Source organism: Haliotis cracherodii, unplaced genomic scaffold (genome assembly GCF_022045235.1).
Source record: "Haliotis cracherodii isolate W230 unplaced genomic scaffold, xgHalCrac1.p SCAF_2, whole genome shotgun sequence".
Taxonomy (NCBI): Eukaryota; Metazoa; Mollusca; class Gastropoda; order Lepetellida; family Haliotidae; genus Haliotis; species Haliotis cracherodii.
The window spans coordinates 38,855,129-38,882,861 of record NW_027266275.1 but is presented as its reverse complement, the minus strand read 5'-3'; the positions used below and the strand labels follow the sequence as shown (position 1 = coordinate 38,882,861).

The following is a 27,733-nucleotide window of genomic DNA, read 5'->3' as shown; positions in this document are numbered from 1 at the left end:
GGGTAGAATAGTTCATCAGCAACCCATGCTTGCCGTAAAAGGCGAAAATGATTGTCGTAAGAGGCGACTAACGGGATCGGGTTGTCAGGCTCGCTGACTTGGTTGATACATGTCATAGATCCCAATTGTGTGGATCGATGCTCATGATATTAATCACTGGATTGTCTTGTCCATACTCGATTATTTACAGACCGCCGTGATATAGCTGGAATATTGCTGAGTGCGGCGTAAAACAACAATCGAACAAACCAACCACCCCTAGGGCACGCCAGAAACCTATGATTGTGGGTTCGAATCCCGGTTCGCTCCGATTATGTTTCTAGGTTTGTCAGCACCATACCCGTGCTCGTGGGTTTCACCTAACTGTTTAAACGTCTAAGACCTGCATCACCTCGAACTTTCCTCCCACATTAAGCTGACACGTCGTGATATAACTGGAATACTGTTAAAAGCGGCGTTAAACACAACTCACTCACTCACTTAAGCTCTCCTTTCTTATTCCTCGTCTTCTTTTGCCTTTTCGTCTTATTCTCATTTTCCCCTCATTTTCCCTTTGCTTCATATTTTTCTCCTTCTTTTCCGCTTTCGGTTCCTACTCTTATTTTGTCCGTCCGTTGTGCCGATGCTTGTTGATCCCCAACATTCCAAGGCCCCCCCCCCCCCCCCCCGACCAATTATGCCAAGGTCGCCCAGATTAGCCACCTCTCACATAAATCCCTCGCAGGCTGCGTTTTAATATCTCCTTCAAACGTGCCCGACTATCTTCCGTATCTCGTAAATATTTCTAGGTTAAAGAATTCGGATGACCTTATCTAGACGTCATTCCACGGGGAGACTTGGTAAATCCCACGATAGCGTAAAACACATTAACAAAAAAACATGTCTATCTGCATTTATAACAAAAATAACAGTATCTTGTACAGTTGAAGTGGACAGATGTATCCGGAACTTGTTTTGAATTATGACCACGTTTATGGTTGCTAAATTCTGACTTGGTTGAAGCATGTCATCGTATCCCAATTGCGTAGATTGATGTTCATTTCGCCAATCACTGGATTGTCTGGTCCAGACCGCCATTAGGCAGCTGGGCTATTGTTGAGTGCGGCGTTAATCTAGAAATGAACAAACATTCAGCATATTCCATAAATTTGCTCTTTTGTGTGAATTCATAGTGTTTGTAAATACCACAGCAGTAGTCATGAATATACTCACAAACCATCAAGTTGTGTTTGTCTTCTGTTAAGCCTTGTCAAATATATTCTTTTGTCTTAACAAATATAAAATCGTACTACCTAATACACCAGACATACCATACGCCAAGCGTACATACCTCTGTGGCACTAATGTCAACATGACTTAACCGGAATTTGGCTCAGCTCTTTCGGAATGACGGAAATAGGCGACACTTTAGTAATTACTTCCCTTGGAATGAGGTGAGATTGTAAGACCAAATAGTCAAGCATCCTATGGCAAAATTTGCGAAAAACGTGAAAATATATAACCAGAGTGCACACGTCAGTCTCAGTTGCAAAACCAGTCCAGATGGGTTGTAGATTTTATCTGTGATATTGAGTGAGTGAGTTGGTTTTTACGCCGCTTTTAACAGTATTCCAGTTATATCACGGCGTGTCAGCTTAATGTGGGAGAAAAGCCCGAAGTGATGCAGGTCTCAGACGTTTACCACTTCGGTGAAACCCACGAGCACGGGTACGGTGCTGACAATGCTAGAAACATAATCGGGGTGAACCGGGATTCGAACCCACAATCAAAGGGACACGGCGAATCGCGGCGCCTTAGACGACCCCCCCCCCCCCCCCCCCCCTCGTGATATTGAATGTATTCCACGTTGCTTGTTATTTGCCGTACATAGTTTGGAATTCGGCACACTCTATCTGACATTCGATCAGTATTTTGGGTTTGGGATGTGAAAATGGTTCTTCGGGGTAACTAATCTGATAAGGATGTGAGGCAGGTATCACAGAGACTGCATCAACAATACTTCTACAGGAGGAATATTTGTGTCAACGCGCATGTGTTGACGGGGAAATTAGCTCAGATTGAAGACGAAGAATACGTTGAGTCCAAACTTTTTTTAGTCGGCAATAAAACAAAATACAATTAGAAATATGTCGAGCGGAAATTCCAACTCAACAAGTACAAGTGAAGTCCAGCAAGCAGGCGTATCCTACTCGCGGCTGTACATACAGGTGCTGTCGGAATACCAGACTGACTAACAGTAAAGATGAAAACATATATATACACTATAGGACAACAATAGACAGACAATGAAACAATGGCGTTGCCCTTGATATGGGGCTTATGGATGTGGTTACAGACACGGCCCGGGGAAAATGGATTAAGGCTATAAATGTCATAATGTGAAATGCTGTGTTAGACAATGGTTCAACTGACCGCCGTTACGCATGGATTACATCATGTTAAAATAGTTCAGATTTCCTAAACGATACTGTACAAAAAGGGATGTTTTTCAGAAGCTACAATTCTTTAACATTGCGTTCTCCAGAGTGCAGTTAAGTCACTCTGTGACATTTGTTTCTTGGATGGTAATCTCATACATGCGAAAGTTGTGTCAAGATTTTTACAAGATGGCGGACAACTGTTCCCACTCATCAACAACTGGCTTTGTTAGACTCGTGTGACGGCGATAACTATGGTTGACAATGACTGGCGTGTACTCTTTGGGTAGATATAGAGATTAACAAAGTATAAAACAGACTATTCATGCTACATGGTTGGTAGTCAGGAACACGTGTATACTTCCTGAGCACATAGTGCAGGTCCTTAGCATCCTTGTACTGGATGTCTGGGATTGTTCTCTACAACACTGAAATCATAAATCCCACAGACGCTGAAACGGTAGTCTGTCATACAGACCCTGAAACAAATATATCCAATCAGTCCATGCAAGTCTATAATCTTTGACAGGTCTAGATTACTACAGTATCAGGAAATGAAAAAGTATCTTGGCTCCATTTTGTTATATTTTACAACTGTTTTTTTCTGTAAAATATGTTGATTTCGGAGATATTAGTCTACTGAAACGGGGTTGCAGAAGAATCCTGTATTCCAACCAAAAGTAATGTGAATAAATGTTCACACAAAAGGTTTTCAGACAGAAAGATAATGTTCAACATATGACACAACATGTTAAAAAGTGTATAAAATTTCACATGCGAATCTTTTTCAATTATTAATTCTACAAAGTTCTTAAATTCCACAGATTATTATGCAATATGTTTAGAAAGTTCCCGTTTGCCTGTTGTTAATTACTTATAATAATTAATTAATGAGTTATTAAGTTTATTAACGGGTTATGAGAAGAGGTCAGTTGAAAGCGGTACAAACGTACACGCTGCATCCGAACTAGCCCTGCTCCAGGTCTGCACTGATGTCCAAGGATGAACAGTAATTATATCCAACAAATAGGCAAGCCTAGATAGGCAGACATAAGGGCCCCAAGTCTTTTATAGAGATTTTATTATGATTTAGATTAATTAAAATTGCCCTATAGACTTGTGGAAGTCTACTGTCCACCCGAACCCTATTTGATCTGAATCGCCTCGCTGGTTGTACTGATTGATGTTCAGTAAAGTGCATCGTTGCAGAAATAATACTGATAACCCGGTCACAGACTACAGAAGGTTAGACGCGCACTAGCACTTGGGAGAATGATTGAACCAGGCGGAACCTGTTATCAGTATTAATTAAACGGTCTATTTAACATATTAATGAAGAAGTTGCGTAATTCCTTTGACTTTACAACATTTTGTGATTACGAATTCGTAATACTATGAATGTACTAACTGGCCGGGTGAGGTGAGTTTTCAGAGCGGCGCCGCTCACGCGTACCCTAAAGAATGTTTGAGGACTATGGTGTTGTGATGTTCACACACTCACTCACTCACTCACTTTCTCGCTTTCTCAGTTTCTCGATAACTCTTGTGAGACTACAGTGAAATATCACTCACTCACTCACTTTCTCGATTGACATTGTCAATTTTAACAGATAATTCAGTGCTTCAGGGTATTTGTGCACTATATTTAATAACCTTGACTGTACATTCAATGTTTTCAGAATGTGTTTACAAATTGATGTAAATATGATGTGACTACAGTGAAATATCACTCACTCACTCACTCACTCACTCGATAACGCTTGTGAGACTACAGTGAAATATCACTCACTCACTCATTTTCTCGATAAGTCTTGTTGTGAGACTACCGTGAAATATTGTATACAGTTCCAAGCAGCCACAGACTGGCGATTCCTAGAAACATAAAGTTTTAGATCAGAATGAGACATTTTATAGAGGATAACCAGACTCTTATTTCATGTTAAAGACGCTGTAATTTCGACCTTCGGCTGCGTCCTGTCTGTGGTCTTGTTGTGATGTCGCACCGTGGTCGTTAAATAAAGTAATCTGTCTGAGACTCTTGGAGTACGGAAGTATACCTCTCTAGTATTCTTCTTTAGCTAACGTAGCGGCCTAGTTTAATCAGTGGAGCATCAGCCTGGAGCAAATCACATCCCTCGACGCCACCACGGCTGTCAATACTGGACAGTAAAAATAGAACTAGGCTAGGTCTGGCAAAAAGAACATCCCTTCAGTCGATAATGAACATCCCATTTCGGCTTCTTCAAAGAGTAATTTACAAGGCAGACATTTTGGATTCATTGATAGATCCGCGACCGCATAACTCCCGAGATGTTATCAACAGTACAATATGGCTTCAGATTCCATTCACAGGCTGAGATTTGTTAAGGACTAATTTAAACCAGTCTCAATTGTGCCTCTAGACTGGTCTCAGCTTGGACGAATTGTTCCACTTTGGACACTGCGTGGGAGGAATTACAGTTTTGGCCGTCAATGGCCACCATCTGTCGGTGACTAGCGACAAGCTAACTGATTATATGTCCGTGCTATAAAATCGCCTAGACACATACCCCCCCTCCCCAACCCCCCAGGACTAAGCGATCAATGTTTCCTTATTGGAAGATTAGATTATGAGAAATCCCCTGCCACTGACCTACATATTGGACAGGGCCTCGAAACGGGGTGCTGCGCAATGATTACATATTGTGTCATATACTGGCAGACTATATGAGGGAACATTTGTTCCTCATGACGTTATTAGTGTATTCTGATATAAGAGAATTTATTGTGGCAATACATTTCACCATGTCGTAGTTTGTAGGGCTAGTGGTTAGGCGATCACTCGTAACGCTGACCAGTCGGGGTCAAAAGCCCATTTCTGGTATCCCCAACAATGATGTGGCTGGAATATGGACAAAAAGCAGAGTTACCCCTATGTACGTGATATGAAACATGAATATTGACTACAGCCTCATATCTTCTACTGATATATTGACAGAAGTTCCTTTGTTTCTTTTCAGCTGCATACATGTATTTTATTTGATAGTGGAATCGAAAATAGTTATCTTTATGAAGTTGAAACGTCATCATGAACAGTGTTTAGACAATATCGTTTTCGATTTCATGCATAATATCACCGGAGTGAATCTCGACATTCAGACGTCAAAACCAAGTTATAATTTCCAAATGAAATTGGCCATTTCTTTTTTAATGACTTCATGGCTTCAAAAACTCATTATCTAGTCCTTCCGCTCACCATTTGTACATTAACCAAAAGTCATTTCAGCAATCTGGCGTCTTCTTATGTCAGAAGGCAATTAAACCCCTTTAATTATGACACAACGCCCAAATTCAGCACATCTTAGTCGTTTCGGTAACCATGGACCTTCCCCTTCCTCCGCATAAATAGGTTATGAATAGCTTTCGCGAATCCAATTCGTTGTTAAGTGATCCCAACACGTACTCTTAATATGTGATGAGGTTTCTTGATTTGTACATCACTCGCTTATGTTATTACACCCTTAAAATTGCACGAACTGGCAGTAAAATAAATTTCTACTGTGACATGAAAAGGTCTTTAATGACTACATGGAAGTAGAGAATGAACCACGCATACCTTTTTTGAGTCAACCTACGTAGTTATCAAAGCAGTCTTTAACTCCGCAGGGATTTAGGATGTCAAATCGAGTTCCCACTTTTGGATTTCGATTTCACGGGATACCCAATGGAGGATATTCGTACAATAAAAGGTACAATTTTACACATCGTTGAGTATGTTTCTGACAAGAGTGTTGCCCTCAGCTCTCAATTTTCCAATTCTGGCGTTATCAATTCCGCATAGTTATTTTCAGTTTTAACCCTACTCCTTTGCTTCATGTGAACACAAATCCCAATGAGGCCCCCAGGGCTCGTCTCTCATGCTTCAAATCATATGAACAGGCACGAACATGGCTTCCTCAAGTTTAGGTAAAACAGAGTGTTTACTGCGTGCGTCCATGTTGACGTGGGCGGGGAAATGAAGTGAGACATCACGACGATGACCGTTGTAATTGAAACATTGACTTACGTTTAATCATTTTTTCTAATAATAACACTATTTACTTGACAGACGCGGTGTCACTTACGTTCTCATTTACCCACGCGCAACGAAGGGACGTTTCTGATGAAGCTGCGCAGATGGTTCATCTTGGAGGAGGCAGTAATACTTAACATTGCTATACCGCATGAACTGGGTGTGACGTGTCTTTAGAATTGACTTAAGGGTCGCATGACGTCACCATACTTGACTTGAGAGTGTGCACAACTGGTAGAACTATGTTTCACTCGGAGATAAGAATTTTGTTTACGTCACCAAAAGGTACAATTAACGAATTATATAGTTTTCATAAGTTGTGCTTGAGGTAGTTCCTTTCGTGCAAAAGTATATCCAACAGCCTCTGCTAAACGTGGTGCTAGGTAACACTCGTTGGGAGACTGTTCAAAGGACGATGCAGGATACACACCTGCTAGTCTCATGTTCACTGAAGACAATACACTACTAATACAAACAATAGCATTGCCTTGTACAGAAACCGGTTCACCTTTTCTATTTTCTCTTTCGTCTCTCGCACCACAATATCACATCCAGCACACCCCTCAGACTTATGCTAAACTCAGTCACACATACCACACTATCACACATACCACCCTTCTCAGACGTATGTTAAACCCGGTCATACACATTACACATGGCACTCCGAACAGACCTATGTTAAACCCAGTCACACACATCTCACTTGGCACCCCCCACAGACATATGTCAAACCCAGTCACACACATCACACATGGCACTCCGAACAGACCTATGTTAAACCCAGTCACACACATCACACATGGCACTCCGAACAGACCTATGTCAAACCCAGTCACACACATCACACATGGCACTCCCCGCAGACCTATGTTAAACCCGGTAACACACATCTCACTTGGCACCCCCCACAGACATTTGTCAAACCCAGTCACACACATCACACATGGCACTCCCCACAGACCTATGTTAAACCCAGTCACACACATCACACATGGCACTCCGAACAGACCTATGTTAAACCCGGTAACACACATCTCACTTGTCATTCCGAACAGACCTGTGTTAAACCCGGTAACACACATCACACATGGTACTCCCCTCAGACCTGTGTTAAACCCAGTAACACACATCTCACTTGGCACTCCGAACAGACCTATGTTAAACGCGGTCACAAATATCGCACATGGTACCCCCCACAGACCTATGTTAAACCCGGTAACACACATCACACTTGGCACTCCGAACAGACCTATGTTAAACCCAGTCACACACATCACACATGGCACTCCCCTCAGATCTGTGTTAAACCCAGTCACACACATCACCTATGGCACTCCCCTCAGACCTATGTCAAACCCAGTCACACATCACACATGGCACTCCCCTCAGATCTGTGTTAAACCCAGTCACACACATCACACATGGTACTCCCCTCAGACCCATGTTAAACTCGGTCACACACATCACACATGGTACTCCCCTAAGACCTATGTTAAACCCAGCCACACACATTACACTATCAGACATGGCAATTTTCTCAGACCTATGTTGAACCAAGTCACACACATCACTCACATGACACATGGCACTCCACTCAGACCTATGGTAAACCCAGTCACACACATCACACTATCACACATGGTAATTTTCTCAGACCTATGTTGAACCCAGCCACACAGTTCACACAATCACAACTTGCACTCTCCTCAGACCTATGTCAAAGCCACTGATCAAAAACGATAGTTTGGTACACTAAACGTGAGGCCTGCTCACTTGAAATAGCACTCTTAGAAATGGTTTTGCCAATGCTTAATGGAATGCATCTGGCTCTCTTCAGCTTTATACAATACTTGCACGCCTCCTAGAGCTGGAGAAGTCTCAAATAATCACCACAGAATCAAAACATCCTGGAGGTGGGTGAATGGAAATAATCTTTAAGTGAATTCTGCATGACTTTATGTTATCAGTTAGATTACGAAATCGTTCCGTGTTAGATTGATCGTTATTGTGTTTTACGATTCCTATTTGTTTTTAAATAAATGTTTTCTTCTCAAATCAGCACTTTATTTAAACATAGAAGTCGCCATCATCATCATTGTAATCATCATCATCTATCTATCTATCTATCTATCTATCTATCTATCTATCTCGATCGATCGAAACTAGTTTACGAACTTGTTTTCAATTGCGAGTTTTAAATGCAAATAAAACATTATTTGATCGTTAATCTGAAACAATTTTACAAATTTGACAATTTTTTATAACAAAACCCAAGAGTGAACCTATCCATATCTATTTGATTCGTATATACAGATGCCAGTGGTACAACGTGATTTTTCGAGATCCCGCGAGACATTATAACCTATGCCATGATAAGGTTGTCGACGGCTAATGACGGTAGACTTGTCATGGTGCGCTCAGAAGGCAACAGAGGTGTCAGATCTTGTTTCTTACACTTAAACCTTTTCTTTGAGTCGTTAAAAGCTGAATCGTTTCTGTCTTGTATACAGCCGCATTTTCAGACAGATGGTTTCACCAGAGACCATATATGGTCTCTGGTTTCACACTTACTTCATCTGCCGTTGTAGGTCAAGGTCGTTTGCAGATCACTTCACGTGCTTATATCATCTGCATGGCTAAAACGTCCTGCTTTACGGGTTCGTTATGTCAATCCTGTACCTGTTAATTCACTACGGGGTTCGTTTTGAGTATATTCAACATATTTGTACGCTAAAACGTAATCAATACTTGGAAACACATATGTTTTTACGTGATTTGGAAACATATGTTTTTACTTGATTTCATTAGAATCAATTACCCTCACCAGAGACCATATACCGATATGGTCTCTGCCCTCACGATTCACACACCGGAAGGGTTATCCTCCCTTGGGGTCAAAATTAGGGCTATCATATTTAGGGCTTAGTGAATAAGTGGGTTGGGTTTAACGCACCTTTGTACCGTATTTTATTTGTTTATGGCATTAATATGATTTGAGAATTTTAGGGATCAATGTGAATGTTCTTATGCACTTATAGTGGGGGTCCTGAATTTCGCTTCGTGATTCGCTCATTTATTTGTCCCATACAGACAAACAATACACGTAAAACTGCAATATATTTACATAGTGCTTTCCAAACCCAATGCATATAACCCACGACAATGGCACATTTGCCAATACAACTGGAACAATATTATATAGGCACGCCACAAGTTCATCTGTATACCGCAGTATTTGTAAACCATGGGGATTTGAATGGGTTGCAACCGTGTGGTGCCACTCACAAATGATTTCATTATATCTCAATTTCAGACGCTCCATTAAGGTCAGACACAGTTATGGGGATGGTAACGGCACTATTTCGAGCAGACAGTCATGCACGTAAACGAACATGTCGCAATTCATTCACAATATCTGTCTCCCCGGGGGTGAGGCGCCTATAACTGATGGGACGTCGGTATATCCCCTAGGGAGAAGGGATTACGTATAGATGTTAAGACGCCCATGATGTTAATCACTGGATTGTATTACAGACCGGAATAGCTGGAACATTGCTGGGTGCGGCGTTAAACAAAAAAACATATATTGAGGAGCTTATTGTTTCGTACTGTGTTCACTGTTTCTTGGACATGGAAATACGGACCAGGTCTAAAAATAGCTAGAGTGTCATTCGTTGGAAAGTGTACGAATCATCTAGATCTGTGAAGCGACGACAATCCTGCTGATGTGGGACATGTAAGGGCTATATATAAGATTCTGGGAGTTCCTTGGGCCTGTGTGGCATTGATGTGAACGTACGGTTGTAAATATCCTGGTCATGTTGCACAGGTTTAGCCATCTGATTGTGCAAGGATTAGACATCGGTACTGGCATATGCATATAGGTGACTCCAGTTTGGGGATGGAGTGTGGGGGTGTTTGTGTGTGGAGGTGTGGGCGTGGGTGGTGGTGGTCAGGAGAATTACCAATTGGTAATGTTACGAAAGAGGTGCGGAATGTGCCATCAGTCCAAAAAACGTCCTCCTTTGTTTAAAAAAATATTTTTAGAGGAGGAGGAGGGGGGGCAGTCCCATGTAATGTCTTCATTCATTCGGAATATTCACGAGAGACAAGTCAATAGTCAAATCTAATATGCATGTTGTTATTAAATATGCACATGGAATTATATTGATTGTAAATTCGGTTTCACAACAAATACTCTGTACATATGTAGATTGGGCCAATGGTTGGATTAGGGTTCATCCAAATTCTCCTACGGGCCTGCCAAAGCGGTGTTAAATCCAACTGTGTAACTTGTGCTAAACACGTTTTATGTTTGTTGTTTGGTTTGTTGTTTAACGCCACACTCAGCAAAATTCCAGCTATATGACGGCGGTCTGTAAGTAATCGACAATCCAGTGATTGATATCAAGAGCATCTATCCACACAAGTGGGATCGATGACATGCTTCAACCAAGTCAGCGAGCCTGACCACCCAATCCCGTTAGTGGCCTCTTACGACAAGCATAATCACCTTTTACAGCAAGCATGGGTTGCTGAAGACCTATTATACCCCGGATCTTCACGGGTCACGTTTTATGTAGTCAGCATACAAGTAACTGCACAAATCCAGTGCAGAACGTTTGGTTTTCAGTTAGATTAGACAGAAACTCATCATTCTTAAATCTGTCTGAACATTTCGAAGCAAAGCCTTTTATGATGAGATCAAGAAAGAATGCATGCATCGGTTACGTGCACTCATGTCTAAATACAGATCACTTCGCCATTAATAGATACCTATTCAAGACATAAGATCATACTTTAAAGTCCTGTTTCTTAATGGTTGAAATCGATCTGGTTTTTGTCGAAGCAATATTTGAACTAACTTAGCATCTGCAACTGCTACTATCCCGTCACGAACAGTTCTCCCGTTCAAAAAGTCCAATGATTGATTTCTCAGCTACTCAGCAACATTGTCACCAGGATGACGTCACGTGAGACCAAGGAGTGAGACACCTTTCTCAATTGGCTCTTGGAAAACGATTAGAAAGCTCAAGAGCTTGAGTTCCGTACTGAGGTTATATTCTTTCAATAGCGTCTTCTCTGGAACTAGATCACCCATGAGCTACCCAGTGATTACAGACAACGAACTAGGGAAAGCAGTCCTACCTACTGTGATCGAAACATTATCAGCCTCCAACAAGGGGATTTGTGCCAGAAATCTATTGATCTCGTAATCATAAGGGCTGACACAAAGGAATGAATAAAGTCACGAGTACCACTCTTACTTTTAATAATCTCTCTTTTCTCATATAGTAGGGTCCTGTTGTGGGATAGATAGGAATGCTCAAGATGGTTCTCTTTGCTTGTCAAAGATTAACTTGGGTCTATTTGAAGCACGATCGATAGTTTTGTTGAGATTTCTAAAAATGCTTGAGAGGGTACTATTTGGTATTGCGTGGGTAATATATTTGGAGTGAATGAGTGGATGAGTGGATTAAATGGATAATATATGTAGGTTAAGATGATACAATACCTGGATCTGATGGGTACTGTTTGTAGGTTGGGTGACTCCCCTTTTCGCGAACATCTGGTATCATCACTATGTGATATTGATTCATGAACACATGCTTATGATAAAGTCGGAAACATACAATGGACTCTGCTTTTTTTAAAAAAAAATTATGATTATGGAAATGTTTTTGATACTATAATTTTTATATCCGGAGTAAATGGACATTTAAATGGGTGATATGTTATGGAGATTAGAAATGGTTATTATTGGATAACATGTGCAATGGATGGGTGACATGAGGATTGAATAGTAGTTTAAGTGGATTCAATGAGTAATATGTGTGGATTGAATGGTTGTGTATGTGGATTGAATGAGTAATGTGTGTGGATTGAATGGTAGTGTATGTGGATTGAATGAGTAATATGTGTCGATTGAATGGTAGTGTATGTGGATTAAATGAGTAATATGTGTGTACTGAATGGTAGTGTATGTGGATTGAATGAGTAATATGTGTGGATTGAATGGTAGTGTATGTGGATTGAATGAGTAATATGTGTGGATTGAATGGTAGTGTATGTGGATTGAATGAGTAATATGTGTGGATTGAATGGTAGTGTATGTGGATTAAATGAGTAATATGTGTGGATTGAATGGTAGTGTATGTGGATTGAATGAGTAATATGTGTGGTTTGAACGGTAGTGTATGTGGATTGAATGAGTTATATGTGTGGATTGAATGGTAGTGTATGTGGATTGAATGAGTAATATGTGTGGATTGAACGGTAGTGTATGTGGATTGAATGAGTAATATGTGTGGATTGAATAGTAATGTATGTGGATTGAATGGTAGTGTATGTGGATTGAATGGTAGTGTATGTGGATTAAATGAGTAATATGTGTGGATTGAATGGTAGTGTATGTGGATTGAATGAGTAATTTATGTGGATTGAATGGTAGTGTATGTGTGGATTGAATAGTAGTGTATGTGGATTGAATGAGTAATATGTGTGGATTGAATGGTAATGTATGTGGATTGAATGAGTAATATGTGTGGATTGAATGGTAGTGTATGTGGATTGAATGAGTAATATGTGTGGATTGAATGGTAGTGTATGTGGATTGAATGAGTAATATGTGTGGATTGAATAGTAGTGTATATGGATTGAATGGTAGTGTATGTGGATTGAATGAGTACTATGTGTGGACTGAATGGGAAATACATATCCATTTGAGTTGGTAGTCGTCATTTAATGAATAGAACAACGGAGGAACTCTCAGATCCACTGCTTCTAGATTTCGCATTGACTGGGAAAGTGTCTAGACAGAAGACATAAACGCCGAGATTTCAATGTTTCATGTATTGACGGTTTCTCTTTTGTTGCGTAGAGGTCGCGGATTCACTCAGGCTATAATAAACGTGGACATTAGCATAAACGCCCAGACTGCTGGAAATTGTATTCCCGTTGCATTTATGGTTTGGCATTAGATTTCAGAGGACGATGTTTTATGGGGATAAATACATAGAAATTTTGCTGTTCCTGTCGAAACCAGCCAACTTGAAGCTTGTATGGATATAGCATTTCCCACAGCTACATTGCTAGTTCGATGTGGGTTGTGTCGAGTTCGACCTTCGTCGTGAGCATCACAAAACATATGTATTGACTGCTGAAATGCCAGTTTGACATAGAAAGATTTCGACTTCATGGAGATAAGCCGGATCGTCATGATATATCTGCTGTACTGTTAGTTTGACATGTGTTGTGTCGAATTCGAACTTTATCGAAATAAACACAAACGTCTAAATGTGCACCGTGTGCTGCACTGCAGGTTTGACATCGGTTCTGTTAAATTCGACCTTCACTGACATAAACACAAACGTTTAGATGTGAATTGGCAGCTGTACTGCAGATTTGACAACGGTTCTATCGATTTCGAGCTTCACTGACATGAACACAAACATCTAGATGTGCATTGGCAGCTGTACTGCAGGTTTGACATCGGTTCTATCGAATTCGACCTTCACTGACATGAACACAAACATCTAGATGTGCATTGGCAGCTGTACTGCTTGGCTGACTTTCGTCTTATTCGATATTTGTACAAATAAACACAAACGTCTAAATTGTCTTTGGTTGTCACATTTGGTTGTCACATCGGCTATGTGCCCACGTCAACAAAAGCACGTTGGCGTTGTCACAGTCGTCACTAAAGGCGTAATCTGCTTTGCGATTGTTATGGATCAGCGTGGAATTATCTTCCTTTTTATCCGCTTATCATACCCGTCTAACGCTCCATCCATCTCAGCTATGTTGAAAATGAATTACCCTCACCGCACTCCCTGGGGATTTACCTGTCCCTCTATCTATATTTGGTCTTTAGTCGAGAATATTAAAGGTCATTGGTTGTTATATACGTAACGTTACCAGCCCTGTGGCAAACACCATACAGACACATAGCAAACTAGATTTCACACCCACTCCAGGCATACGGTTTGATTTGTGGGGGCTGAAGACATCACACTGCGTCGTTTATTATTGAACATGTGATTGGGTTTGAACTCTGATCAATATAGATATTGAGTCAGTTCGAACAAGGCTACGTGTCCTTATAGGGACGGCGACACTAGTACACGGCATACATAATAACATCCCTCTGATTCATCAAAAGTTCAAAACAATCACAAATGTGTCAATTACCTAGAAACTCTCATTATGTTCTGTTGAACTTCTTTGATACACTCAATTCGACAACATGCATTCCTTCAACGTGGGCCTCGTTCAACATTTCTAATCCTACGAATTGTGTGAGGACAGCTCAATAATATTCTTGTTTCTTCTGATTTTTCAAATCTGACAGAGTAGGGAGGGGGTATTGTTTTATTTCTTGAGTGGGTTATAAATCTATAAAGGAAAAGTTGATTTTAATGGTCCACTTGACCAATTGGGACCACCCAACTTGTAGCTTGAAAAGTAGGAAGAGACAGGGCCGAGGCCATGGTTACCATAGCAAAATTTCTCCCCGAGAATCTGACGTATTGTAAATGGCATGGTATGTGCAAAAAAAACACGATTATACTGAACGAGCTTGTGACTCTCTTATGCACACTACATAGTTGTAATGTAAGTGCTGTGCCGTTGGCCATGTGGCTTTAGATATGAATTAACTTGTCACATGTCACTTGGAAGTGCAAAAAGTTGGATTCTTAAGGGAAAACAAAGCGAAAAAGTCGTTTCATAACAGCGTTTAAGCATTAAAAATGCAAGCGAGGGATAATGAAAAACCCTAAAAAAATATTTGTGTGATAAAAATACAGTCGAAGGGTTACGATATGCTCTAAAAGACGAGTCCCTATTGCGCAATTACCACAGGCACACTCATATTCTACTGAACTTAAACGATAAACACAGGGCGAGAAGTACTTGTCTTTAACACGGGTCTCATTCGTTTAAGGAATCTTAGCGCTACATTTACGTTAAAGTGTTAAACTTGTGTATGGCTCGTGACAACGAGGCCCTGTGGTGTAATGCTTAACGAGTACTCCAACTTAAATCGTAGATCGCGAATTCCTTCTGCGTTCGCTTGTATTCAGAATACCGTTGATTCGTCCAATGCTGTATGCTTGCCCTTTGTTTGTTACTATATAGTGTGGTACAACGTCTAAGAGTAAGCAAATTGTTTTCTTAGACGAGGAAACTGATCCACATAGAACATCTAATGTCTGCTAGTGTTATTTGACATGACTATGTACAATAGTTTGTTTGTTATTTAATGGGGCGGTCGGGTAGCCTAGTGGTTAAAGCGTTCACTCGTCACGCCGGAGACCCGGGTTCGATTCCCGACATGGGTACAATGTGTGAAGCCCATTTCAGGTGTCCCCCGCCGTGATATTGCTGGAATATTGCTAAAAGCGGCGTAAAACCACACTCACTGTCATTTAATGCCACGCTGTGTGACAACTGCCTGTAAATAATGGAGTTAAGACTACACAAACTAGTGGTTGATATTATGAATAAAGTCCCACGCGTTCGGGTTACGATGATGTCCAATCAACCACGTCACTGAAATTTGGGCACCTGATTCTTTTAACCGCCTCACACGACAAGAATGTGTTGCTGGGGACCAGGGCGCCACTGTACAAAGCGATTTAGCGCTATGGTGATCGTAGTTCCCATACCTTAACATAGACTTAATCCAGTCGTAGCGCTAAGGTTGGTTTGTACAACGGCACTCAGGGCCCCGATAGAGCTACGACTGCCGTAAGTGTATGTTAAGGAATGGGCGTCTTAGCACTAAGATCGCTTAGTGGAAATGCGCCCTGTTCCTAACCGGAGGTGTGTACAAAAGTCAGGTACCTGTGCTGACACAGTTAGTGAGTGTGAAGTTACTTAATCCTTCCAATTTCCAGTAAATGGGTTAAATGGGTTTTTTTGTTCATATTTAAACGTCTTATTTTAACACTGAAAACCGTCTCAACATGGACCCGGAAGTGCCGTTCACTCAGATAGCATGGTGTGACATCGTCTTCCTTTAAAAATGTGGGATAAGGATTGCTACAGTTTTATCCTGGTGGCTATTCTGTCCCACTGCTCACAGTTCGCATTTCAAAACATTAATACTTTTGGGGATCAGTTCTGCTTTATCATATCATTTTGATAGTATTACCAATAACTGTATACCTAAATCTATTTCTCTTTGTTGTAAGTGTGTTTTAGAAATTAAAATAGCCACTGCCAATCCTCTCAAACTAAATGTGCATCAAGTACTGTAAAGAAGCTTTAAGAGTGTTATTTAAGGGTCTTTCGTGACTCCGTCCTCCCCGCAACATGATTAACGTACTTGATTGAAAGCTTTTCTGGCAGACTAGAAATGTCCATCACTGGACTGTCTTGTCCATTCTTTACGATGTTAGGTGTCATCACGGTAGTACTAGAGCTTCGAGACATCGATCACTTTGCTTACTGAAACCCACTCCGACCTCCTTAGAGCTGCTAAATAATCTTCTAGACGTCTACATACAAAAATAAATCTTGAATGCATTCGACTTATAAGTTACGTTTCGCCGGTACTCTTCTCGACGGCTTGCCTTCGGCCACTTGTAAGAGTCTGGCAATACAAAGACTTATATAATTGGACGTCGGTTCTTGTCATTGGTATTCAGGAGATTTGGCAATCTTGAAAATAGCTTCAGTAGCCCTGGTTCAAAGGGGCCTTTGTTGTGGTTTGTATAATTGGCCAAACACGCCCCCGGCCCAAACAGACGCCTTCTAATTCCAGTGCAGTTCGTTCCAACTGAGTTTTTTTCTGAGGGTTTTTCTTTCATGTATGAACGGGGCCGTGTTGGTGCTCCCTAACTTGGTTACCGAGGGGACTGTGTTACCCAGCTTTAATCAATCACCCCTGGCTTTGTTGCTGAGAATCGGCCAAGCCGGTACTCCATGGCACAGAAATCAGTCTTAACTGTCATTGATCGGCCGTCTACGGCCGTCATGAAAGCAGGTCCAATCTCTCTGGACGATGACCACACGTCGGCCCCTGCCAAAATAAACACACAGCGTTGAGTGATCACCTTTTGGAAACCTTGGCACTGGAAGCACCTCCCCAGATTGTCGGTACTTGGGTCTCCCTGTATATACTTGGCGGCGGACAATTCATTTGAGAAGCGAGTAATCCAATAGTGTAAATCTACTTAAGAGGAAGTTGCCTGTGATGACATCGCAAACGTTGACGACCATAAGCTAATACAATGACTGGTGTGCGACATCTCAGGACTACCTTGTCGCTGCTGGATGTAACGGGCTCAAGGCTACATAGATACACCAGGAGTAAATAAAAACACGACAGGTGTTGCCCGCCCCATTCACACTCTCTTTGGTTTGAGGCCCTTATCCAGTGGAATCACGGATTCAGAATTTCCAAATATAGGCATAATAATAATAATTTTGCATAAAAATGTAGATATGAAATGTAGATTATGCAATAAATTTAAAGAAACTGTTTAATGCCCCTCACACCTACCCAGGCCAACAAACCTGATCTTGTCCTTTTTGATAAATCCTATGAAATCATTTATATCATTGAATTTTATGTCCCTTTTGACACTAATGTCATTGACAAGATTCAGGAAAAACATGGCAAATGTGCGGGCCTCGCTTACGAAATGTCATGCTTGCATCCCAGGTACAAAGGTGTCCGTCTCCCCATTGTTCTCAGTGCCTTAGCTTGGAACCTACCAATCTGTTGACTGACATTGGGAGAGTACCCGGGTTTGCTGATAAGAATACAGCCCTTCTGACAATCTTGGTAATCCAGAAGGCTGCAGTGTTGGGGACTCTTCACATTCTCCGAAAGTTCTGGGTGGGTTCGACCAGGCAGCGCTTCCTGAGAGAAGTCTTATTTGCTGTCTGGGCTTCGTGTAGAGGGGGCAATGACCGTGAGCTGATGATGAGCCTAACCAGCCTGACTGTTCCAGGATCACCCAAACCCTCTTTGCTGCATTTTAATTTTATGCTGTCCTGATTATGAGTCCCATATTCTCGAAAGTTTCACCAAACGTGATAAACGTCTAAGACCTGCATCACTTCTGGCCTTCCTCTCACAGCAAGCCGACATGCCGTGGTATAACTGAAAGATTGATACAGCCTCCAACCAAATTCACTCAAATGGTGATTCTTTGTGTATGTACCCAAATCAAAACGTCAAAGGGATGTTGATATTCAACCTTGAAACAGTTGTCCTTTATTGTTTACCGCCATCAAGTCCTACATGTCAAGAGAAACGTTTCATGTGCCGTGAAGACCTATCGTCCTAGAGATATTGCTGATCGATATTCCTCGCAAAGTTTACAGCGGAATTATACAATCAATATATAATATACAGCCGACACAATGTAGACAGAAAATTATAGTATAGCGTGCACCGAGTAGAAAATTACCCTCATCCTTCTCGGTAATTTATACAATGTTATTAACCGGCTTTTTCATCTCGGCCTTCGTCACGTAAAGTATTGTAAACAAAGGCCACGCTAGGAGTCAATTTGAGGGCACAGGCATGCACAGAAAACAAACCACCGATATCAATGACTTTAAAAAACACATTAACATGTACACATGTAACGGACATTCGTCAGGCTATACTAAAGTATTATATAACATTTATGTACGTGAAAGGTTAAACAAAACTGGTTTTATTACGTTAACGTCGTGACCTTCCTAGTCCAAGACAAGGATGATTGGACGTGCGTTGCCACATTTCCTTGATGTAATCAGTTTAATGGTTAAGGAACATTGTTCTTTTTAGGTTAAGTTGACGAGATGGAATACGTATGTATTGACATTAAAATGTACGTATTCTTTCCGCTGTGTGTCGGCAACATAAACAGGAACCAAACTGATTAAAGGGGAGGTCACTCTGTACGATAAAACCCAACACATTAAGAACTATTTTACCCAAGCTATTTTCATGAAAACTGAACTTGTTCTTGAGGATCAAATCCGATTTTCAGTATAACCATTATATTTCCCACCAGCTATATGGAAAAACCTGTTTGTTGCCATTTTTGTGCAAAATATACTCCTATTTCGTATTTGTTTAGTCCAACACATATGTTTGAATACTTTAATACTAATTGTGAAAACGACTGTTGTTAAGTGTTTGGCTTTGTTGACATTTTGGACTTTTGACTACATATCGAGGTGAGCTACAGTGCCGTTGCACCATTTTTTCAATATTCCCGTTGTATATTTATATTTATAATATGAAATGAACACAACTTTAAATTGGGCAAATAAAAGAAGGAGAGTACCCCTTTGACGTTTCACAAAATTATCTTTTGGCATCCAATCGACATTTCTTAACGGGAGCTCTTTGTGTGTATATTCTGATTCCAATCACCGAGCCTGCGGTGTTGGAAATCCATAATACAAGTGATTAGGAAACACATTATAAAGATTATCGAGCGTTAAGTGTGGAGCGAGGCTCGGGTGTTTCACAGAAGTGAAAAGCATCTGCATCCTGCGTTACTTTGGGCGTTCCTCCCACATTAAGCCGACACGCCATTTTATACTTCAAGAAAAGGATAGAGCAGCGCTTTCTATTATATATAGCCACATTAAAAGCCATGTTACAAAACCGTATCCTGTATTACTTCTCTGACGATGTACAGAAACAACAATCGATTACCTAATGACTGTAACTGTCCCGTGGCAGTAGTTATTTGTCGACCCTTTCATTTGGTCCCTCTGATTCTGGGCATCATATGATATGACTTAGTAAGTGTGCGCAAATGGCCAAACACACACTATTCTTGTACTAACGTTTTAGTCGCTATCAGGGGCATCTAAGACACTGGGTTGGGTTGGATTGGATTTATCGCTGCTTTGAACGGTATCCAAGTTATATTGGGGTGTGTAGGGAGTAATGCATGTCTTAGACGTTTACCACTTTTGTGAAACTCACGAGCACAGGTAAGGTGCTGACAAACCTAGATACATTATCGGGGGAATCCGGCTTTCGAACTTCTGTGGTGTACCCATGGGACGCAGCTCTGCACAGCGAATTGCGCTTTAGACTATTGGGCTATCCGTGCCACTTGACACAATAAGATACATGCCGTATGCAGATAATTCCAAATGATGCATGGCAGTTCTGGATGCAAAAACATAAAGAATTGGCGGTCCTTAACTTTTTTCCAGGTGTATGCTTCAAAAAGAGACGTTAACCCAAAACTCACTAACTCACTCACTCAAAGAGAACATCACCTGTTCAAGAAAATAATCACCCTTTGTGCGCGCTCGGTACGACCTATATGTAGTTCATATGGTAATTAACCTAATTGTGTATCCTCAGAAAATTATTTGTCCGCCTTAAAGAGTTTGTGATCTATATGGTATGACTGACTACATCCATATTTTATGATCGTGCATAATTATGCTTTGGAACGGGAGTGGGAATATTAATTGTCAATGTAATAGGTCTTCGAAAGCCTCTGAAGACCTGACTGGACGTAAGAGTGGGTTTAAATAAATGAGAATGGGTTTTCTAGAGGACAAGGGAGTCGCTAGCCATGGGTCGAATCCAAGAGTGTAACTTATGATAACACTTGTTCTGTCAGCACCATGGGCATGGGATCAGCGAAGTGGTATACATCCTCCTTCTACCTTACCTTCCGGTATCAGTCCGTGAGTATGGTTGTAGGGCACTGTTTGCAATATTGGCAATATCACGGCGGGGGACACCAGGATCTTCACACATTGTACCTATATACCATTAGAATTCGAACCCGAGCGAACGCTTTATCCGCTGGGCTACCACAACGGCGTGATATATATTTGAAATAAAATAAAACCGAACTCCCACCCAACGCACTGTTAGTTATGTCGTTAGTTACCGTTGATTAGTGTAGGTCTATTCGACCCATCAGGTTTCATTTGTCCATCTTGTTTCGACTCTCGGGGTGAAGAGGACATCAATTACTGCAGCAAATTCGAGCAAAATCAAGTTGCAATACAAACCTTGTTATATATTCAAAGCCATAACATTCATGAAAACGATACTACTCGATCGCATTTCGACCTTAAGTATCCTTTACTACAGCAAATTCGAGCAAAATCAAGTTGCAATACAAACCTTGTTATATATTCAAAGCCATGACATTCATGAAAACGATACTACTCGATCGCATTTCGACCTTAAGTATCCTTTACTACAGCACATTCGAGTAAAATCAAGTGGCAAACGTATACAAACCTTGTTATATATTCAAAGCCATAACATTCATGAAAACGATACAACTCGGTCGCATTTCGACCTTAAGTATTCTTTACTACAGTAAATTCGAGCAAAATCAAATTGCAATACAAACCTTGTTATATATTCAAAGCCATAACATTCATGAAAACGATACTACTCGATCGCATTTCGACCTTAAGTATCCTTTACTACAGCAAATTCGAGCAAAATCAAGTTGCAATACAAACCTTGTTATATATTCAAAGCCATAACATTCATGAAAACGATACTACTCGATCGTGTTTCGACCTTAAAGTCGTAGTATAGTATCCTTTATCCGAAATGAAAGCAATCTATCATTTAACTTTACCCTCAACTCAGTTTCAAAACTGATTCAATTATAATACCAGTGGTAATATCGTAAAAATTACTGAGATTAATATCTACATTCAGTATGTTTTACAGTCATGGATAACTGATTAAAGCGAAGCGAAGTACAAAAGTTCCGCCATCTTCAGTACCGGTAGGTGATACCGCCAAGCGTAGGCAGTCAAGCCTGTTACAGAGCTAAGACTCCCGACCTTTGATGTTGTATGGTTATAACGTGCACTCAGCATCGGTCGGGTGTAGACGCGAAGTCAGAGACATACTCGGCGGGCAATCATTGGCAGGAAGCATTGTGGTTAATATACCACTGTTAAATCTGACGTCGGTTGGCTACCTTGGCGGATTGCCTCCAGATCTTTTGTTGTCTTGGTGATGGTTAAATTAGTTTTATATACAGGAATGGTTCTTAGAGAAATCATTATCGTTGCCATTAGTGTAACTGTTAGATGTGGTTGTGCGTGGGTTGACACAACAAACTTCAATGTTTCTGATCTGTGTACGTGTACGATTACCATCAGGTGTGTAGCTGAAGCTGTTGCCATGGTGGTGGGCGTCGCAAGGGTTGTGCGTAGCAGTAATGATAGTAGTTCAAGTAGACAACCCCACGGTAGTAGTAGTAGTAGTAGTAGTAGTAGTAGTAGTAGTAGTAGTAGTAGTAGTAGAAGTAGTAATTGCAGTGGCAGTACAAGTATTTGTAGGAGTTGTAGTAATAGCAGCAGTAGGCGTTGTAGTAGTAGAAAAATATTTAGGAGTAGTAGTAGGAGTAGTGTAAGTTTTTGTTTTGTTTGTTTTGTTGGTCTGTTGTTTAACGCCGCACTCAGCAATATTCCAGCTATATGACGGCAGTTTGTAAATAATCGAGTCTAGACCAGACAATCCAGTGATTGATATCATGAGCATCGATCCACGCATTTGGGATACGATGACATGCATCAATCAAGTCAGCGAGCCTCAATTGCCTCTTACGACAAGCATGGGTTGCGGAAGACCTACTCCCACCCGGATCTTCTCGGGTAGTAGTAGTAGTAGTAGTAGTAGTAGTAGTAGTAGTAACAGTAGGAGTGGTAGTAGTAGTAACAAGAATGAGTAGTTGTAGCAGCAAATCGCGTGTTGTAGTTGTAGTTGTAGTGACAAATAGTAGTAGTAGCACAACGGCAACAGTATCTTAAGAGGCAGACTTCTCAGAAGTAACGCACAAGCTGTAGACAGTATGTACTGGGTCATATACAGCTATATATCAGCAATGTGTGTTGTATCGAAGCACCTCTTGTGGGCACATTTGTCGCAATCATGATATGAGCGGCAGTTACAGAAGTAGTGGGGGACTTGGAGATGTAGAAACATTAATTTATCAATAAAATATTACAATCGTCGGTAACCATGCCAATAGCTTGTACTATGTCCTTCCCTTAACACGGCCTCAACCAGTTAGGTTTACTCGCTGTATATAAAAAAAACAAAGTTCATAAAAGTGGCTTCATCATAACTCCTGGGTATTATGCACACATTATGGGCTGAGCAGGATTGTGCGTCATCCACGTTTTTGTATTGATTTCAAAGATGTAGTCGGGCCAGGTTGAGCAATTTTGTAACAATATTTACGTCACTAATCATCCAATCTATACCCTTTGGTGTTTCTTTGCCATTTGACAACAAAATAAGCAGCTCAAAAAACTTCGGCTTTCTTGTGCGCTTTTTTAGCATTAATTATATTCATGCCCAAAGTTATAAATGAAAAATGTATTTTTTGCAAGCCCTTAAATCTAGCTCATTGCGCTATGTCATTCCGCTCTGTAGGAAATTCCAAAAATAATTCCGTATTCCGCCAGACATTCCGGGAACCCTTACCCCACCTGGGGCTAACTCTAGGCGTAAAATAGCATCCCCACGGCAAGGAAGATGAACTCTTTCGTAAACCTCCCCTCGTGCTAATGTTAATAGAGACCAGTGCGTATTTACGGAACGGGCGACGAATCTGACCATACCGAATCACCAGTGTGAATGAGTCCTGATTAGTGTACTGCAGTGCTTAGAGGTGAGGTGAAATGGGGTTTAACGTCGCGTCCAAGATTATTGCACTTATATGTACGTGTGTGTGTGTTTGTGTGGCTGTTTGTACTAATCCGGACTGATGCCGATTCGTAGTGCTAGCTCACTGAGATACCATGCCGCAGTTTAACATGAATACCCCACTCAGACACAGTATACTGACTCCGAGCCGACTAGTCCTTGTTTTAGCCCCTTAGGCAGGGTAACAACAAGTACCATCTTTTAACGTCTTTTGGTATGACGCGGCCGTGTATTGAACCCCGGACCTTCTGCTCTCCGGGCGGACGCTCTACCACTAGACCACGGTGGCGGTCTGCAGTGCTTAGAAGATCGTAATAATACGTCCCTTGGCCATAGTTAGATACATGTGTGTGTTACATGGGTTATTTCTTGTCGAAACATGATGAGGCACGTGGCGCCCGGTCGTCCGAGGCGTCGCAATCCGCTGAGCAGAGTTGCGTCCCTTAGGTGTGCAAAAAGACTTTTATCGTGGGTTCGTATCCCAAGTTATGTTTCTAGGTTTGTCAGCGCCATAATCGTGATTAAGTGGTAAACGTCTAAGATCTGCATCATCTCTCTTCCCAAGATGACAAGCGGTGATATAACTGAAATACTGTCCAAATTGTCGTTAGACTCCACTCACTCACTCACTCACTCACTCACTCACTCACACACTAACATTCTTCTCGGTCGAACTTCCATCTGGTACACTGTATAGAATCCTAGATGTTCCTTGATGTTCTTAGATGCTCTGTGATGTTGCTAAACAACGTTGTAAAAGATGCATGGTGTATAGTGATATGACTTGTAATAGTGCGTATTGTTTTACGGTGCGTTATCAATATAAGCAGTATAACAACAGAGGACATCAAGAATGGGCGTCATTAAATCAAACCCGGATATTCGGTGTTATGAGAAAACGTCCTTGCCACTAGGCTACCTTATCATTGCAGCGTTAAACGATATTCCCATTTATCGGATAAAATCGTTGCCATCGGCTTAAATACAAATATTTGCGAAAAGAAAATAAGGTTTGCCGGATTCGAACGTAATTCCCTCACTGATATTAAAATCCGGACGAAAAAGGTTTCATGAATGCTCGATTCTTCCAGAAATCTTTACAGCAATCTTATTATCAAGATTCAAAAATAACCCCGAACACACAAGAACATTTAGCCAGATACACAACACATTGCCAAGGGACAAAGTCCGTGTTTGTCAAATCTTACGAAACCCGGAACAAAACCGAATATTTCGGTCTGAAATTTCCCTGGCTACTCAAAAGAAAGTAGATTCTCTGCATCCGTCTTTCTTTGAGACAGTATAAGATGAACCGAACAGCACAGCTCGGGGGAATATCCGCATTTAGTCATCGTATTCTTCTTTTATTATGATTGACCAAAGCGGCAGTATGTAGGCGGCAGGGACAATACTGTCACCAGGAACACCTAGACTCGACAACTTCTCACGACACCGTTCACCTTCACCTTCGCCACTAAAGCATAGCGTTATATTCGACGTCAGCCACTAGCCAGATCTACTGTGGTCTATGTATGTGGAATCATATTATTCTGTGGTATAATTTGAAATTATTTGATCCTGGTCGTTACACTCGAAGAGGTGAAGTCAAAATATGAATTTGAAACGTATCATTACAGTTGCCAATGCCAAAGTGGATAATTTTTATATATCTTGCCAAATCTCTCGGCTAGTGCGTGTGTATTGCTACATTCCTCGGACGTGAATATCCCACGTAATCGTGGGGAAGTTTGTTTCCGCACGAATGAAAACAATTGTCCCAGGTCGCGATCGAGCTGCGAAACGTTCGCGTTCTGGTCTCTATCGAAAGACGTTTATTTTGTACAGCAGTGTATAAAAACTTTGATAGTGCGTATCTGCACATTGCGCTTTGTTTAAACGTTGGCCGATTGCAAACCGCACGTTACATACGGTGAATATACAGATAGAAAAGGCAAGATTGGATTTCAAAAGTGGGATTCGTCTGTATTAAACTGTAACAGCCTTCTTAAGGATAAGAAATTTAAATGTATGACATTTTGATACTTCTGTCATATTCCTAAATACTCGATGTATTTCTCGCATTGATTCCATATACATGAAATACATAATCTAATGTTTTTTGCTGCATGAAATAGTTAAAGGTATTTGACATTCATGTTTTCACACACCCCATCTTGATTCTTTCAGATGTAATCACGTGACAGATATCGGAATCGGGTACGTGTCAACGATGACGTCACTGCAGAAGTTGTACCTCCGATGGTGTACGCAGGTGCGGGACTTTGGACTGCAACATCTTTACTCCATGCGAAATCTCAGGGTGCTGTCACTGGCAGGTGCGTGTTACGTTATAACATCCAGGTTAGAAAAGGTCTTCAGCAACCCATGCTTGTCGTAAGAGGCGACTAACGGGAGCGGGTGGTGAGGCGCGCTCACTTAGTTGATGCATGTCATCGTATCCTAATTGCGTGGATCGATGCTGATGATATCAGTCACTGGATTGCCTGGTCCAGACTCGATTACAGACCGCCGTCATATAGCTGAAATATTGTTGAGTACGGTGTTAGACAACAAACGATCGAACGAACGAACCTAAGAAAGAAAGTACAGACTTGAACATTGGGTTGACTAATTATTTACAAACGTTATCAAAACGTTACTAGATTGAAAACAATCGCCGAAACACTGCATATGTAAGGTCCAAAAACTGTGACACCCGTATCAAATACATCACCATCGAATAACCAATCCAGTTTGTTTCATTTTTAGCCACATTACATTTGTGAGTGTATACTTTCTTTCTCCCTCTGCACTATATTTTATCAAATGGTTCTGCTCACAGTATATATATACTATTTAAGTAAAAATATTGATGCGTTAGCAGTTGGTGCAACATGGAGTCGTAGCTTAATGTGGGACCAGTGAGTGAGTGAGTGAGTGAGTTGGGTTTACCTCCGCTTTGGGCATTTGTGCAGGTATATTATGGCGTGTCAGCTTGATGGGGGAAGAAAGCTCGAAGTGATGCAGGTCTTAGACGTTTACCACTTTGGTCAAACCCATGGGTGTGGTGCAGATAAACCTTGAAACATAATCAGGGGGAATATGTGATTCAACCCATGATCCTATGATTCTGGCACACCTAAGGGATGTAACTCTGTACAGCGAGTTACGCCTCCCTAAAACACTGGGCACCTTGTGTTGGGTTGTTAGCCTAAAGGGACGCAGATCGTTTACTCAGGAACACGGGCATGGTGCTGACAGACCAAGGGTCATAATCACGGCGAGTCTGGGATTCGAATCCACAACCATCGGATCCTGGCAGCTAAAGGACGCAACTCTGTATATCGATTCGCTATAAACCACTGGGCCATCCGGTATATCAATATTGTCCTTTAATAAATTAGTCCAGGCGCACATTGCCAGCTGAACTGCACCGAACCATCACAGCCGGCAAGAACAGCTCCAACCTTATCAACTCAATCATAATGCACTTCAACCAGACCCAAATACGCACAGCATTACAGGATCACCAGAAATCTGTGGAGTCATCTTATCTTAATCAAAACTGCCACATTTGGCTTCACCAGA

At 41.2% G+C, this 27,733-nt stretch overlaps 1 protein-coding gene across 1 annotated transcript in view; it reads left to right on the top strand.

The window, feature by feature from the left end:
• The window catches only part of LOC139468075 (F-box/LRR-repeat protein 16-like), a 74,882-nt gene that overhangs the window by 35,080 nt on the left and 12,069 nt on the right, over window positions 1–27,733 (top strand). Inside the window, exon 2 of the mRNA XM_071249784.1 lies at window positions 26,333–26,481. Within this exon, the coding sequence (XP_071105885.1) occupies window positions 26,333–26,481 (149 nt within the window). The remainder of the gene's footprint in view (window positions 1–26,332; window positions 26,482–27,733) is intronic.